Source organism: Euprymna scolopes, chromosome 1 (genome assembly GCF_053919585.1).
Source record: "Euprymna scolopes isolate OS-2025 chromosome 1, ASM5391958v1, whole genome shotgun sequence".
Taxonomy (NCBI): Eukaryota; Metazoa; Mollusca; class Cephalopoda; order Sepiida; family Sepiolidae; genus Euprymna; species Euprymna scolopes.
Window position 1 is genome coordinate 11,159,893 of NC_136482.1, and position 17,986 is coordinate 11,177,878.

At 33.6% G+C, this 17,986-nt stretch overlaps 1 protein-coding gene across 1 annotated transcript in view; it reads left to right on the plus strand.

The window, feature by feature from the left end:
* The window catches only part of LOC145278789 (short transient receptor potential channel 7-like), a 570,160-nt gene that overhangs the window by 377,184 nt on the left and 174,990 nt on the right, over positions 1 to 17,986 (plus strand). Inside the window, exons 6-7 of the mRNA XM_080130690.1 lie at positions 6,707 to 6,871; positions 16,493 to 16,754. Coding sequence (XP_079986816.1) covers positions 6,707 to 6,871; positions 16,493 to 16,754 — 427 coding nt within the window. The remainder of the gene's footprint in view (positions 1 to 6,706; positions 6,872 to 16,492; positions 16,755 to 17,986) is intronic.

Consider the following 17,986-nt stretch of genomic DNA (forward strand, 5'->3'; position numbering starts at 1 on the left):
AAAGAGTAAAACTTTTCTTATTCATGAAAGGAGTTAAGCCTACGTAAATAAATAAATGTTTGTACACGTGACAAATTATCATTAAATGGTTTAGTTACTTTTTTAAAAAATGTTTGTAAAAGTGCGAAAGGCGACGTTGTTGTACAAACATTACTCCCATGCTTAATTTCTATACTTATAGGTTTTTGGAATTTTTTTTCACTGGATTATTATTGATTGGACACTAATTAAACAGATTATTAAAAAAAATGTAAAAAAGAAATCATTATTTCGACATTTGAAAGTGGTGCTCACCTTTTAGTTACAACGGTCTGATAAATCAGTCACCCATTTTGTAAGCAATAAAAACGCGGTATATCAAAACCATAGAAAGTAAAAATAATGAGTCTCTACCGCATTTGTAGGTCAAAAATATATTTGTTTCTCAAAGAAAAAAATAGAGAGAACAGGACTTTTTTTTATTGTTTTCATGAAAATAAAGTTTCGAGATTTTTAATTATTTTTTTTTTTACTTATTTAGTTTGTGGTTTTTTTTTTAATTGTTTTTGTGAAAGGTGGGTTTTTTTTCAAAACTTTTGTTTTGTTTCTTTTTAATTTTTTTAAAGTATTATAAATTTCACTAACATGCTGGAGAAATGTTTAATAATTTGGTATTTTTTTAGATTAGGTCCACCTCCACAATTTTCCTTTCAATGACGATATAGGTTTCCGAGTATGCTGAACACGCAAATGGCATTGAAATTTTGCGGAAATAAATAGTTGTATTATGCATTGTATTCTTCGGCGGCCATCTTTTTACGTGCACACGCGCCATAAACAAATACACACACGTAAAAAAGATGGCCGCCAAAGATTACAATGCATAATACAGCTTTTTATATCTTGATAACTACTTATTTCTGCAAAATTTCGATGCGATTTTCGTATTCAGCATAGTCGAAAACCATTTCAAGTCGTCATTTAAAAGAAAATTGAGGAGGTGGACCTAATCTAAAAATTTACCAATAATTTTTAATCCCGTACGCCTCCCGATACATTGCTTCGTCAACATGCGACCATTTTATATCTCCCGAAGACACTTCCGTATTTAGAAAATAAATAAATAAATAAATAAAAAGTGACCGATTTACCAGAACGTGGTAACTAAAAAGTGAGTATCCCTTTCAAATGTTGAAATGATTTTTTTTTTCAATTTTTTTTCATAATCTGGTTAGTGTTCAATCAATAATAATCCAGTGAAAAAATTTCAAAAAACCTATCAGTATAGAAACTCCACCACGTAAGTAAATAAATAAAAAATGTTACGTGCGCATGCGTTAGCCTTGACTAGGGAGGTACTAAGGGAACGACCATTAAATAATTATGCGGGTCGCCATGGAACTCAACGCCCAAGGAGTATCAAAATAGTTTTCATGATCTGAAGAAATTTTTTTTTGAAAAGTAGGTGATCACTTTTCCATCTAAATTTAACTTAAAATGAGCACCTACTTTCTGGCCACCTGAGGAAGGGTCATTTATTTTCGTGTTTATTGGCTTAAAGGTTTTTTTGACAAGGCAGTTTGGTACGCGAATGCATATTTAACAGTTTTCGTTTATGCTCACGCATAGCATAAACAAAGGCTACGTCTGTGAAATGGAAAATAGTCCCAGAGTTCAGGGGTTAATACCATGCAAAAGAAATCAAGCAAAAAGACTTTTTAGCCAAGAAACACACAGAAAGAAAAAAAATAGCATCCATTTTTTTCTATCGAATTCATTTGCTGTTTTTATTGAAAACTATTTTCCCCCGGATTTTTGATATAATTTTCCATTAAGGGCTGTGCGTCTCACGTTCGTAAATAACAAAAAAATTTTTTGTAGATTTTGGTGTGCTAAAAACGGATCTGCAAACCGTTTCCGTCACAAAAAAATAGTTTTTATGATATGAAGAAATTACTTTTTCGAAAAAGTGGCGATCACTTTTCCATGTAAATTTAACTTAAAATGAGCACCCATTTTCTAGCCACCTGAGAGAGGGGGGATTTTTCCCATGTTTATTGGCTAAACATCTTTCGTTTATGCTTACGCATAGCGTAAACGAAGGCTACGGCTGTTAAATGGAGAATAGTCCCAGAGTTCAGGGGTTATTACCATGACAAAAGAAATCAAACAAAAAACTTTTTAGCCAAGAAACAGAAAAATGCCCCTCTCTCAGGTGGCCAGAAAGTGGGTGCTCATTCTAAGTTAAATTTACATTGAAAAGTGATCACACACTTTTCGAAAAAGTAATTTCATGAATGTCATGAAAACTTTTTTTTTGCTACGTAAACGGTTTGCAGATTCGTTTTTAGCACACCGAAATCTACAATAAAATATTTCGTTATATATGAACGTGAAACGGGCCTTAAAGTAAAATAATACCGGTTTTTTTTTAGCAGATTTGCCGTTTAGTTGTACAAATATCCTCAAACCAGGTAATCACTAAAAGGGATTTTTAAAAGTCGTCACCTATATCGAGCAAAAGTTTAAAACCACCGATTATATACCAGCCTACATCATGGTAACATATATTGAGTGAGTTCCTAACAGTATTTTTAGTTTAAACTCATTTTCCCAAAATTTCACCAAACTTAACATGTTCGATACAGTCTGCCGCCATTTGTATTTTTCAGATATACCGATAAACATTGAATGTTTTTGAACCGATTATACATTACATAAAAACACTAAAATCTTATCCAGTTAGGTAGAACACTTACTTTTCTTGCCTTTGATAACATTTATTTGTTATATATTTATTTTTGACAACTTCTTTGTATCTGTGTTTAGTAATATAAACCCTTTTCATTTAATGTAACGTTTAGTCGGCTCGAAAAACAATGTTTATTGGTGTATTTGAAAGCTACAAATGGTGGTGGACACTGTTGATTACTTTAAGTTAGAGAAAGTGAGTTAAAACTAAAAAAACTATACAAAATACTGTCAGAAACCTATCCATTATGCCAGCCTATGTCATGGTAACATATGTTCGGTGAGTTTCAGCCACTGTTTTGTATAGTTTTTAGTTTTCAACTTACTTTCCCAAACTTAACGTATTCAACAGAATTCGCTACCATTTCTGTTTTTTGAGCCAATTAAACATTTTACATTACATAAAAACACTAAACAATTATCCAATTAGGTAGAAACGTAAATTACCTTACCTTTGCTTTCATTTATTTGTTTTTGGACGACTTTTTCGAATCTGTGTATAGTAACCCCCCTCCCCCCACCATCAACCAAATATTAATTACTAAATCACATTTTTTAAAACAACAAAAAAAAAGCATTTAGCGTTTCAACATTTTTGCTACGTTCGGCTTCATCCACTGATTGTTGGTCAAGTCCAAAACATGAATGATTGACAGAAACTCTCGAGGATCCAGATCAAATTCTGCAAGAGCACCATTTTTTTCAGTTTCGCCTTCTTTTTCACTTTTTGCAGTGGATTGCTGTACTAATATAAGAAACATGCATTTTCTCTTTTATTAAATTTTTCCATTACACCAAATTGAGCCACTGCAACGCGTGGCAGGGTACAGCTAGTATATATATATATATATATATATATATATATATATATATATATATATGTGTGTGTGTGTGTGTGTGTGTGTGTGTGTGTGTGTGTGTGTGTGTGTTATTTGTTATTGTCTATGATACTTTTTGAATGAATTCAATTATTTATACGAAAGTGCATGTTTATTTAAATGCGAGTTGGACATGATTTTCCCTTTGACCAGTGTATGTGTGTGTGTATGTGTGTGTGTGTCTGAAGAGGGGTGTATGTAAAAAATACTTGATTTAAAATCTACAGTGTATCACAAAAGTGAGTACACCCTTACGAAAGTTTGTCAATATTAACTTACAACATGTCTACTCTCAATATTTTGTGTGGCCACCATCATTATCGAAAACTGCCTTTACTCTCCTAAGACTTTACCATTTTACTAGAGCTTCACATGTAGCCACCGGAATGCTCTTCCCCTCTTCAATTACGACGTCGCAGATCTGGCGGATATTTGAGACTTTGCGTACCTCCACCTTCTGCTTGAGGATGCCCCAAAGATGTTCTATTATGTCCAATCGGGAGACATGCTTGGCCAGTTCATCCCCTTTACCCTTAAGCTCTTCAGTAAAACAGTGATTTTCTTGGACGTGTGCTTAGGGTTATTGTCATGTTGGAACACTACTCTGCGACCCAGTTTCTGGAGGGAGGGGATCATGCTCTGCTGCAGTATTTGACAGTACATGTTAGAGTTCATGTTTCCCTCAATGAAATGTAACCCTCCAATACCTGTAGCACTCATGCAGCCCGAGACCATGACATTCCCACCACCATGCTTGACATTAGGCATGACACACTTATATTTGTACTTCTCACCCGGTCGCCGCCATACATGCTTAAGGCAATCAGAACCAAACAAATTAAATTTCATTTCATCAGACCATAGCACATTGTTCAATATATATATATGAACTTTGTTGACATATCTTCAGCAAACAGTTTGCGGGATCTCTTGCGTATTGCCTTAGGAAGAGGCTTTCTCCTGGGGTGACAGCCATGCACACCAATTTGATGTAATGTGTGACGTATGGTCTGAACACAGCACTCCTACGGCAATCTTTCAAAGAAAGCATTTGGATGTGTCGCTTAGCACGTGCGCTCAGCTCCTTTGGACGACCTCCCCGAGGCCTGTTCTCAGTTGACCCTGCTCTTTTTAAATACTGGATGATCTTAGCAACCATGCTGCTGCTCAGTTTCAAGGTGCTAGCAATCTAGCCGTGGCCATCTTTATGTATCGCAACAATAGGCTTTTTAAGATCTTCAGAGAATTTTTTGCCATGTGGTGCGATTTTGGAACTTTCAGTGACTCGTAAGAAAGAGTGTGAGAATTGCACTACAAATTTGAATATACCTGCTCCATATAAACGCATGGCATAGTTACACTAATGAGTCACATAACATTTTGGAGGGGGAAAACAGACATTTTGGAGGGGGAAACAGTACTCAATTTAGACATTAAGTGGAGTAGATTTTTAGGATTGTACTCGCTTTTTATGTGTTTAGTTTCTTAGGAGTGTCCTCACTTCTGTTGCTAGGGATTTAGCTTTTAATGGCTTTATTTGGAGTTACTTTGATGGGGAAAAATATTAACTTTGTTATATATGCTTCAGACAGATTACTTTTCATTTTGTCAAAAAATCATTTTTTTCAGTGTTGTCCAATGAAGAGATATACTTAAATATTTGAAAAAATGTGAGGAATCTACTCACTTTTATGATACACTGTATATATTTAGTGGCTGTTGACTGTACCGGGTTTCATTGATATAGTCATGCCAGGTAAGATGTAGAAACCGGTCCATGGCTACAAACCTACACTTCAGCACTTATCACTAAGTGAAAACTCTAATAAAAAGGAGAAAGATTTCTAACTAAATATAATTGTCACTGTTATATTTATCCTTCTAACATAAAATCTTTCACCTGTGTCGGTATTTTTGAAGTGGCCTATCCTATTATTAGAAAACACCAGTTTTTAATCATACGCATTCAGGCTTGTTCACAAATATCTACAATTACACGGGAACGAGACACAACGAGACGTATAAAAATCTCATCTAAGAAAACATACGTAGACACACACCAACACTATAAAAAAAAACGCTGTTTCAATAAAATTTAAATAAAATAAATTAGTAGTGATAATTCCTCTCTGAAAGATAACAACAAAAAGTTCTTTACTGAAATATAATATCTTGTATGGAAAACATCAACCGGTGGGCTCCGTTTGTCTAGAATTTATTATTTGGTTTACTTCCCCTTTTTTCTCCGAGTCTTTGAACCGTGCTGAGGAATCAGGCTACCACTATAATCTGGTTACTCCCTTCGATTTGGTATTACTACAGCGATGAAACACATTGTATATAAATATATACAGGGTGACCCCAAAAAACGAACCCCAACTCTAATTAGGACCCGTTTCTTAATGTTGTTTCCGAATGAGATGAAACTTTGGTCATAACTAGTTTATTATATTTAAAACATCACATCAAAATACTAGGGTTTTTCACCCCTTAACAGCCAAATTCATGGCCGAAACCCGATCACGTAGATTTTCTCAAATCTCAGTACCCTGTATGTCAAATTTCGAGTCTGCAGACTTAAAATTGACAGAGTTATTGCGTAGGGAAATACACAGATAGACACACAGACAGACATACAGACAGACAGACACGTTCACTTATATATATATATATATATATATATATATATATATATATTCAACGAAACACGTGTACAACGAACTATACTACTGATTATATAACGTAAGTGTGATGTAAATGTATGTTTGGTATGGTTATCTGATGCAGTGAAGTCATGTTTGTTTGATTTTTCGTGCCTTTTTTAAACTTATGACTAATATTAAAATGTGCTATCCCGCTTATTTATCGTCATTTTTTAAATGTTTCTCTGAAAACAAATAATTAAAAAACTTAAAAGTTAGCAAAGTACTTTACTATATTGACAATAAGATGTCACAAATAACCACATTACAAATTCTCTATTATAAAAAAATAATAATTTTCAGTCCAAATGCTATTTAGGTCTTACTTTAAAAATCCGAGAATATAACTTTATGTGTAAAAAACGATTTTTTTCTGAGTGGTAATTTCTTTTTCAGTTTGTTGCTCATCCAAGTTGTCAGCAAAAGTTGGTAAGCATTTGGTATTCCAACTTCCGGTCTTTAGAAAGATCTAATTGGTACACACGAATTCTGATTATTTCCCTTGTCACAACCGTTTACCCAATCCTCGCCATCTGCTATTGGTTTGCACCGAAATCCAAAGTAAGTATGACAACATTATCTTTATGGATATATATTAAATGTTCCAATTTTTTAAATTTTACTTCAGTCCTAGTTCTCAGAAAGAAAAACTGCCATTTTCCCTGTGCTTAACACTTGATCCTCATATGAGATACATAGATAAGTTTTTGACATTAAAGGATAGTGTCTAGTAGGCATTCAAGTTTTGTCCTATTAGGCATTCAAGTTCCTTTCCGTAAGCATTGAAATTATCCCCCAAGGAGGCATTCTATATCTATCCCATAGGCATTCTAGTTCCCTACAATAGAAATTCAAGTTCTCTTCCGTAAATAATCCATTTCTCTCCAGTAGGTAGCCAAACATTTTCCCGTAGGCTTAAAGTTCTCTCTCGTAGCCATTCAAATTCGCTCTCATAAGCATTCAAGTTCTCTCCCGTAGGCAATCAATTCCTCTGCAGTAAAGATTAAATTCCTCTGCAGTAGAGATTAAATTCCTCTGCAGTAAAGATTAACTTCCTCTGCAGTAGAGATTAAATTCCTCTGCAGTAAAGATTAAATTCCTCTGCAGTAAAGATTAAATTCCTCTGCAGTAAAGATTAAATTCCTCTGCAGCAGAGATTAAATTCCTCTGCAGTATAGATTACATTCCTCTGCAGTAAAGATTAAATTCCTCTGCAGTATAGATTACATTCCTCTGCAGTAAAGATTAAATTCTTCTGCAGTAAAAATTAAATTCCTCTGCAGTAAAGATTAAATTCCTCTGCAGTAGAGATTAAATTCCTCTGCAGCAGAGATTAAATTCCTCTGCAGTAGAGATTAAATTCCTCTGCAGTAAGGATTAAATTCCTCTGCAGTAGAGATTAAATTCCTCTGCAATAAAGATTAAATTCCTCTGCAGTATAGATTACATTCCTCTGCAGTAAAGATTAAATTCCTCTGCAGTAGAGATTAAATTCCTCTGCAGTAGAGATTAAAGTCCTCTGCAGTAGAGATTAAATTCCTCTGCAGTAGAGATTAAATTCCTCTGCAGCAGAGATTAAATTCCTCTGCAGTAGAGATTAAATTCCTCTGCAGTAAAGATTAAATTCCTCTGCAGTAGAGATTAAATTCCTCTGCAGTAGAGATTAAATTACTCTGCAGTAGAGATTAAATTCCTCTGTAGTAGAGATTAAATTTCTCTGCAGTAAGCATTAAAGTTCTCTTCATATGCATTCAAATTCTAGGAATTCAATTTTTCCCCCGTAAGCATTAAATTCCTCTCCAGTTGATATTCAAGTTCTTCCGTATGCAGTAAAGTGCACCCCTGTGGGCATTTAAGTTACTTTCTGGTTTTTTCTTCGCCTTTTCTTCTGTAAGTATTCAAGTCTTTTTCCGTAGGTATTCAGATTCTCTCCTGTAGATATACAATTCTCTTCAGAAGGCATTTAATCCTTTCCAGTAGGCATTTAAGTTCTTCCAAAGGCAATTTAGTTTTCTCCTGTAGGCATTTTAGCACTTTTCAGGGTTTTTTTTGTTTTGTTTTTTTTTTTTAGATTTTCTGATGATTTTTTTTCAGGCCGGAAATGGAGCATCTTACTGGATACAAACATTCACTTGCTATCTTATATATTCCAACCCAGAGATATGTTTAAGATTCTAACCGTCCTTTTAAGTGCAATTGTTTGAATCTATCTTGCACTATGGTTCACAGGGTATATTGCCAGTTTCTGATATTCTTTTTCATGAGTCCCCTTACTCCAATAATTACTGGAATGAAGATCTTTCTAAGTTTCTATTTTTCCATGTTAAATATAAAACCTAGGTATTTCGTTATCTTTTTCCTCTTAGCTTTCTTTAACCCATCAACAAAAGAGACACTAACTTCTAATAAGGTTGCTTCTTTCTTTTACTTCTTTCCCATTATTATGCCAGGTTCAATAGCTCCCTTTTCATGACTGTAGTAAATGTATAACCACATTGGATGGTGTTTGACTTCTTTCCAACTGTTCGTTCTGCTACATGTTTCCAGGACTTGATGCTGCATTCGATAATCAACTTTTTAAAGATCGACAAGTGGAGATATTTATACACTCCATTGTGTCGCATTGTGTAATAGCGCCCCCCTTCCAGCAGAATCCTTCAGCTGGATGCCAGGTGGCCTACACTCTCTACTTCTGTGTAGCAGAACGTGCACTTGTTGTCATTGCTGAAACCACTCTGAAATTTGAAGAGACATTTCAGAAAGCAACCGAAAAGAGATAGTGAAATTAGAGGTAGAAAAATCACATCGCACCAGCAATTAGAAATGAGCGATAAAAAATCCAGCTTTCAAAATTGAAGGTTGATTAAATCATTAAAAGAATAGCAGAGAAAGATAAAAATTAAAACAGTTTTCAAAAAGAGGAGGGGGAGTAAAGGTGAACAGGAGGTGAAAAGGGATATGTTGCAACAGAGAGAATAGACAAAAAGAAAAGGAAAAGAGGAAGATTCAGGGTATCGGGGGTATTAATCGGGAGTATTAATCGGGAGTATTAATCAGGACTATTAATCAGGACTATTAATCGGGTGTATTAATCGGGTGTATTAATCGCGGTTATTAATCCAAACTAAGCATGTCAACAAATTACGAATGAATAAAAATGAATTAAGAACAAAATAAAATAAAAAAAAAACAGCAGGGGTGGCAAAGTAGACCAAACAGCCAAAAACCAAATCAGAGATTCAAATTCACTAGGGAGATGAGATGACCGATATCCCATATTAGAATACAGTAAATATAATAGCATATAAGAAACGCAAGTAAGGAAGACAAAACTCAAAAGAAGATAAACAATTTAAGTTTTAATGCTAAAAATATAACAATGACTAATTAACATCAATCCGTATTAAACCTTTCACCATATATTAAACGAATACCATAATACTTAGTACGCTGCAAATTATCATCACAAAGCGTTACACAAAATTCTAGTCAGTAGTTCCCGGAAAATGTGTAGCAGACAGAGTAAGGAAAATATCATATATAATTGTTACTGACTCCAACAGTAATAAATAATCAATTTATAAAGATAATAACCTTATTTCTCTGACAAAATATCCCTTTTAAATATCCGAACACTTTTATAGATAACCACCTCTGATGATGAATCAGGACGGATCAAATATTACTGAGGTAAAAGGAAATTATTTCTGTTATACACGCCTGATCAAAAACTTAGCACCACTTACAAATCTTAAAAAAAAAAACATTTTTAAGAATATATTTGTTTTATAAAAATGCAAGTATCTGAATTAAATGTTTGGAACGTAACTTTTTTCCACTACCTTTTAGGTTGTTGTATTTGTAATCTTAAGTAGGAGAAAGTTACACTCAATCCCGAAATAGGGTAAATTTTTAAAGATTTTCAAGTTGTCTTAAACTTTTGATCAGGTGTGTATTAGGCATTTTTAGTCAGAAACAAGAAAACTAATTAGACAACTAGAACGGGTAAGACCTAAAGTATACAGACAGAACTTATCTATATTTTTTATTGGAATATTCTTACAGGAAACAACATTTCTTATATATATATATATATTTTCGCCAAAATATTTCAGACCATAATTAACCATGCTCTAGTCCATCACCTTACACATGCTAAACTTCTGACTGACAAACATTATGAATTTAGACAAGCCCGTTCCACAGCAGACATCCTCACTGTAATCTCTGAACGTATATACCATTCACTAGACAAAAACGGGGGAGGGCAGAGCGGTAGCTCTACATATATCTAAGGCTTTTGACATGGTATGGCATGAGGGTCTCCTCAGGAAAATTATATCATACGGTATCACTGGTAGAATACTTAACATAATTAAATCCTTCTTAGATAAGAGAAAAATCCAGGTTGCCCTCGACGGTCGTACATCTAAACAATATAATATAAATGCGGGAGTGCCTCAGGGATCTATCCTTGGATCTCTATTATTCCTAATATTCATTAATGACCTCCCCGACAAAATTGTCTGTGAGATGGATATATATGCTGATGACACCACACTATAACGGGCATAAAAGGAAAACATAACTAAAAAAATGGCAGAAACACTAGAGGATGACCTCCAATCCGTAGTGGAATTGGGACCAAAAATGGATGGTCACATTCAATGCTGCAAAGACTAAACTTGTTTCCTTCAATAATTACAAGAAACCTTCTCTTCCACCTATAGCAATGGCCAGTGACTCTTTATCTGAGAGCACATATTTCAAACTTCTTGGCCTAACGTTCACAGGAAACATGAGTTGGAACAATTACATTGAAAGCATTGCCAGGGCCTCTGCGAAGAAGGTAGGCTCTCTCTACCGTGCTAGAAAACTACTAACAACCAAAAGTATCGTGTGCCTCTATAAGGCCACCATTCGCCCATGTATGGAGTATTGTTATCACATTTGGGTTGGTGCATCTGCTACAAGTTTCTCATTCCTAGACAAGGTTCAAAAGAGAGTCACCAATCTGATAGGCCCTGAACTGGCATCTAAGCTTCAGCCTCTGTCCCATCGACGAAATGTTACATCCCTCTGCCTGTTCTACAGGTGTTTTAATGGTGAATGCTCTGGTGAACTGCAGAAACTTGTGCCCCCACGACGTAGACACCCTCGACAAACCCGACGGGCAGCTGAATCACACCCCACACAGTAGAGATCCCTAGATGTAAAAGATCTTTGTTTGGGGTGAAAATGTAATTGAATATATATATATATATATATATATATATATATATATATATATATATATATATATATATATATATATATATATATTAAAATCAGAAATTGGTTCTTAAGTTTTGTTGTTCTTTTTGTTTCTGGAAAATCAAAACCCATCCTCGTGACCTCTCTATATTTTCAGCCGAGCAAGCGCGCGGTCGCCAAAGTTAATAAAGTGTCGGCCAGCAGCAGTGTTCCTATAAAATTCTTAAAGTTTCTGAAAAGCTTTTACCTTTTATAGGATTTTCTTTCATTAACAGTTAAATCTTTATCCTTTGTATGATATCAATGTTATTGAATTTTCACATTCATCGTTTTCTAATAAGACTTATTGTTATTGATTTCCATGGAAGTATATTCGTACTTCGTTAGGTCTAGATGAACCCCGTTTAGAGGTTCAAAGACTTGACACAAGAAACATCAATATTGTAATGCTTTAAAGTATACTTACAATGATAAAAGAAAGGCGTCTCGACTTTTCCTATTGGCATTCGTTGAACTTTGGTTTCCTGAACCATTTTTGAAATAATAGAATAGATTCTCAAACGCTTAACTTTCTGACCACTTAGCGGAAAATAGCGGATCTTGTTAATCGGTTTAAAAGTGTGAACCTAAAGGTCAATACTGAAATCGATATCATCACAAATGGTTCTAATAGGTTAAAGATTAAGAAACCTGTCAAAAAAATGAAAGGAAATTTTATCGAAGTAATAAAAAATAATGCAACAAAGATATAATATACGATAAGGAGGGATAACCAAAAACATAAGTCATTTGTGAGATGATTTTCTTTTGTATTATAACATAAAGATGAGCTTAAATCTTTCAAACTTTTATAAAGTATGTTTGATATTTTTCTTTTATTACTTTCATTACTCTGAAATTCTGCATGGGAGTTAATTTTATTTATTTGTAGGGAAATTGCTCCAGACAGTGCATAAAACTACTTCATGCAAGCATAAAGTGATTATCACAAACACTGGATATGCCAAATAATCTCCAGACTAATAATGCCATATTCAAAAGGAAAACAGTTAACAGGTGGAGAGTTCTACAAGCTTGCAATTATTGGATAAAAGTTCCTGAAATAGGAAACTTTATTACAATGAAGTAGGAAAGCGCCGGTTTTATGGAGGTCACTCAACCAACGAGTCTAGCGAGCACGAACAAAGGAAGTAGGGAGCAGACAATTAAAAGTGAACATTCAATAATGGTATTTTTAAAACTGACAGGGGCTAGCAACATCACGTAAGTGATAAAGAGGTTGCAAAGAAGTAAAAAGGGTGAATCTAATTAGATACTTTTACATACATTGTGAGGAAACCGCAATTGGCACAGAGATTCATCAGTCCAAATATGTATGGTCTGATAGTAAATCTGTAGAGGTAAAGAATAACTGCAGATGTGAGAAAGTATTTAGAATCGTAATAGTGAAAATTCACAAGATGAGAAGCAGAAAAAGTAATCGGGTTTAATATACGAGAGGGATTTTATGAGGAATGCAAACCAGACGTATCAGAGTTGATTACTAGTTAAGAACAGAACCATTAATGAGAATCTTAGGAATAAAAAGGACACGCCTAGCATAAAAAAACACAAGTATTTATAAAAAGCACAGGTTTACGATACAGCGATACAGACTGTCTATGGATGACAATATATATATATATATATATATATATATATATATATATATATATATATATATATATGTGCATATATAAATGCGTGTATGTGTGCATATATGTAAGCCTTACTGTTATAAACTGTTAAATAGTTATTATAAAACAAGAAGTTTGTACTTTCATTACAACTGTATGGCCGAGCAATATAGACATATAAAAATCAAATATTGTAACGACGAAATATAGGAAAATAATACAGGAAATATGAATATTTAATGTTAGTGTATTTATTGAAATAATTGTACTATAAAACGAATAAATTATTTTTATTGATGGTTCTCGTTTATTTAGGTGGCGCGTTTCATAAGGTTGTGTTACAATTTATATTCTTAACGCAGATTAATGCCTCACCGATGATAATAAAAAAAATCTACATACCGAGAACTAGCTGCATAAGATAAACAATTAAAAAATTTACGTCGTTACATTAAAACGGAAAAGTAAAAATAAAAGAAGTATACACTATACAATATAAAACCATGAGCTATAAACATAAAATCAAAATTAATTTAGAATAAAAATATAATAGCAATGAATATTAAATTAATATGGCGAGTAACACCTTCAAAGAAAAATATACCAGCCATAAATACTCATTTAACAATCCAAACTATACTAAAGGGCATTACTTAGTTATATTACCTGAAACTACCTAAATATCTTCAAACAATAATTGTCAAATGGGATATTTTAAAAACAAATTAACACTTGCCAATCTTTAAACTCGCCGTATTAATTATGACTAAATGAAAAATTGTATATTATTAGATTTAAATATAAATCATGGCATATCAATTACTTATTAGCATTACAAATCGCACCTTTTTAGTCATCTACACACTGATCATATGGTTATACCACTTTAGAAGCGCTTTTATTTTATTTCCATCAAACTCACTGTTTTTTTTTCATTTTGGATAAACCTTTATTTGTTATTCTTGTTATTTAATTATTTGATTTTTTTTTATTCCATAGTTTCTTAATGTTGTATTGTTTAATTAATGTAATTCTATTGTTTTTATGATTATTATATTTTTAATAACTGAGTTATTATTTTTTTTATTTTTATTTTTCTAAATATCAATAAAATATCATATTGATATAGCAACATTTTAATTGTAATTATATGGTTATTAAATTAGCACATAAGAATATTATATTTTATACGAACCTGGGTGCATGGCGTTGCCCGGGTGTTTTAGCTAAAAAAATGGTAGTAGGCCGGCAATCTCGAACCCGTTACGCGAAGGCGAAAGTGAAAGAGAATCCGACGTCTTACCGCTACTTTATGACGCGACCGGAAGTTCGGAACATTAAAATTAAGCAAATTCATTCCAACTGAGATGATGATTTTCCAAAATGCTCGCAAAAAATAGACCCCTTCTTGTAGAAAACTGCCGAGTTGAGAGAGAAGGAATGATTGTTTTGAGCCAATTTTTCGATATTTGTCGTCTGAGATGTCGAGCTTCAAAATCGCGTGTAAATCTCGTGAAAGTTTTAGGCAGATATGCATACATACATACATACATAGATTTAAACAGATACGTGAGATTTATATTATAGATTATATTATATCATTATGCTGTATATGGTTTCCGTGGGCATGCGAAAAGGTCTACCTTCGACGGTTCCGGGGGCAGTGTTCTTGGTTCGAGTAGCATTTCCGTGGAACCAGCTACCGGATAAGGTTGTAAACCAGCCCACCCTACATTATATAAAGACGGCCTTGCACAGATACTGGTCGAACCTCCACGATTTTTCCATTGTGTAGTTTCTCCTTGTACAATGCCCCCTTTAATTGTTACTGGTCTTTTCCCCTTATAAATGACAATCGTTTGTGCGTTTATTCTTTGCGAATTGAATGAATGAATTACCTCAATGCCTATGACGCGTACTAGTATTTTATCATTTTATATCATGTCATTTGCTTTATTCCTGTGTACTTTTATTACTAATTACCAACACTATATTTTATGATATATATTAATTATTAAATGATGACATTATTACTATTGGATAATTTTTCTTAATTGAGTTTAATTTCGAAATTGTTTTTATTATATGCTAAATGTAAATAAGTATGCTAAATGTAAATAAGTCAAAAATGTAAAGAAAGCAAATAGGTAGGCCTTTGGGTCGGTAATAGCTACTACTTCTCCATTAAAACAAATATACATGTCAAATGTCATGCTAGCCTTGAATGCATTAGAGTTAACCTGGTTTCTGTCTTAACGCCAGCGACATTAATACCATACACACTCTTAGCGGGGGCGTATGCAAAATCCATTTTTTCTCTTTTCATCTTCGTCCTTCCGTTATTTTCTTAATTTTTATTGTTTTCCACGTTTTTTCTTTGCTTTTATCTCTCATCCGTTTATATTATTTTTGTTTTCATTTTTAATTAATATTTTGATTTAATTTTTAAATTCTTATATTTTTATTTTGTGTATTTCTATATACATAAAATGAACTCATTTTCGCCTCTGATTTTGACCTTATTAGGATTAAAAATCAAGGCATTTCATGCAAAAGTAATATGCACAAACTGCAGCACATTATCTGAGGTGTTTTATAGACCTATTACCTCTCCACATCCTCGAAAATCGTAGATTCCTATATTTTTGCTGGTAAGAGTTCACTGCCAAAATAGGTTAACAGCAATGGAAGTGGTAAAATCTTTTCTCTCTAATAAATTCCTCCTTCATCCGCCACCACTTAACACCGTTACGGGATCGTTCACAAGCGACAGTTACGAAGGAAAACCGGTTTGGGTTTTCGTTAGTTCGTAGTTGCTTAAAAAACTGGAATGGAATTTGAACGAATCGAAGGGTTATTTATGCCATATTTTTTCGCTTTTTTTTTTTTTTTCCGAACACGTACATCATCTTTTTCCCTTATTTATGCGTTTTGTTTTTCCGATTTCTTTTTTAAAGAAGTTTTAAGCTTGTTCGCTGTTTTTTGTTTGTTTGTTTGTTTTTGATTTGCCGAGTTTTTAAAGAAGTTTAACATCGTTTTGTTTTTAATATTTACACAGCGTTATTACTTCGCTTATTCTTTACTACATTCCCCCTTACACACACCTCCAAACAACCGGGCAACGCCGAGTACCCCCGCTAGTTGTATATATTTTTCTTTTTTCCTTCCCGTTATTATCTTATTTTCAAATTGTGAAATTAGTTGTTCTCCGTTATATTGAAACTCGTCTTCCCTGTTTATTTTTTGGACACAGTTACGTAAAATCCTGCGATGTCCGTGCGTGAAATTTATTGGCCACACAATGATGTTTGTCGTCTTTCTCATCATGATCATCATCTCGACACTCACTGAACACCCGGATCCACATAAACTGCTGTCGAAGATATTCTCACACGTCAACACCCGCTACCAGCATTTCCGGAACAACACCTCGTTATCGCAATTTCCAAAAGATTTCGTCGTCCGATCATTCGAACCGGAAATTATACACGTTGTACTCTCAATATGGATTTTAGGTAAGTGGTGAATATTTGACACAATCTGACGGATTGAATATACTGAAAATGACCATATCTGGCATTTATCCAGTTTACGAACCAATCTTTGGCAACTTCGTCTCAATATCTTACGTGACCAACCGGAATATGTGAAAACTAAAACTAAATTAAAAAAAAAAAAAAAAACGCAACCTTTTTCTTTGCTTTCTTTTTAGAATGCTATTTTCAACATGGGGAAACTCGAAATTTCTACGTTGATATAGCACACTTATAATCATTTTTTTAATTAAATAATATCTCACGCCTCCATTGACAAATGTCTTCTGATAGCTGATTGGCAATCGTTTTATTTTCTCCCGACTGCCAACGTAACCTATATATGAATATATCCATTTATTTAGTATATTTCTATCTATCTATCTATCTATCTATCTATATATATATATATATATATATATATATATATATATATATTTACATGAAGATAACCCAACTACACAATTGCATATATGTTCGACTAGAGTCAAAATCGCTCACTCTAGTTAAGTCAGTACCTACAAAAATTGCCGCAACTTGAGAGTTATAAATTGTTTATGAATATGAAGTAGTCTAAGGGAAGTTCTTTCCCCGGACTAAAGACATAAGCTCAACATTTAAAAAATCTTAACATTTGCATTTACGGTATTTAAAAGTAAGATGGTTCTTTTCTTTATGATAATTTATTATGATTGTAAGTTGATGTAAATCATAAATAATAAATATTACATCCTGGAAGAGATGTAAAAAGATACGACGAAGCCTTAAACTTATTAAAACCAACGTGACTCGTGCTTTTTTGTCATGTTTTCTCATTATTAATTTCTGCTTCCCATGTAAAACTATATTGTCTGTTATACGCTCATGATACAAGAGTCAGCAGCTCACACCAAGATAAACAAAAATGGATAGTAACACTCCATACTGCCAAGTAGGGCATTTTCCTTTAATAACTACAAGTTACCTTCTCAACCACTAATAGCCATGAATAATTATACATTATCTTAACGTACTTCTTTCAAATTCCTCGGCTTAACGTTCACAGAAACCATTAGTTGAAGCAGATACATTGAGTGCATTGCCAAGGCTGCTGCAAAGAAGGTGGGCTCTCTCTACCATACTAGAAAGTTTGAGAGTATCTACGCCATTTACAAGGCCACCGTTCACCCATGTATGGAGCATTGTTGCCATATTTGGGCAGGTGCATCTGCTAC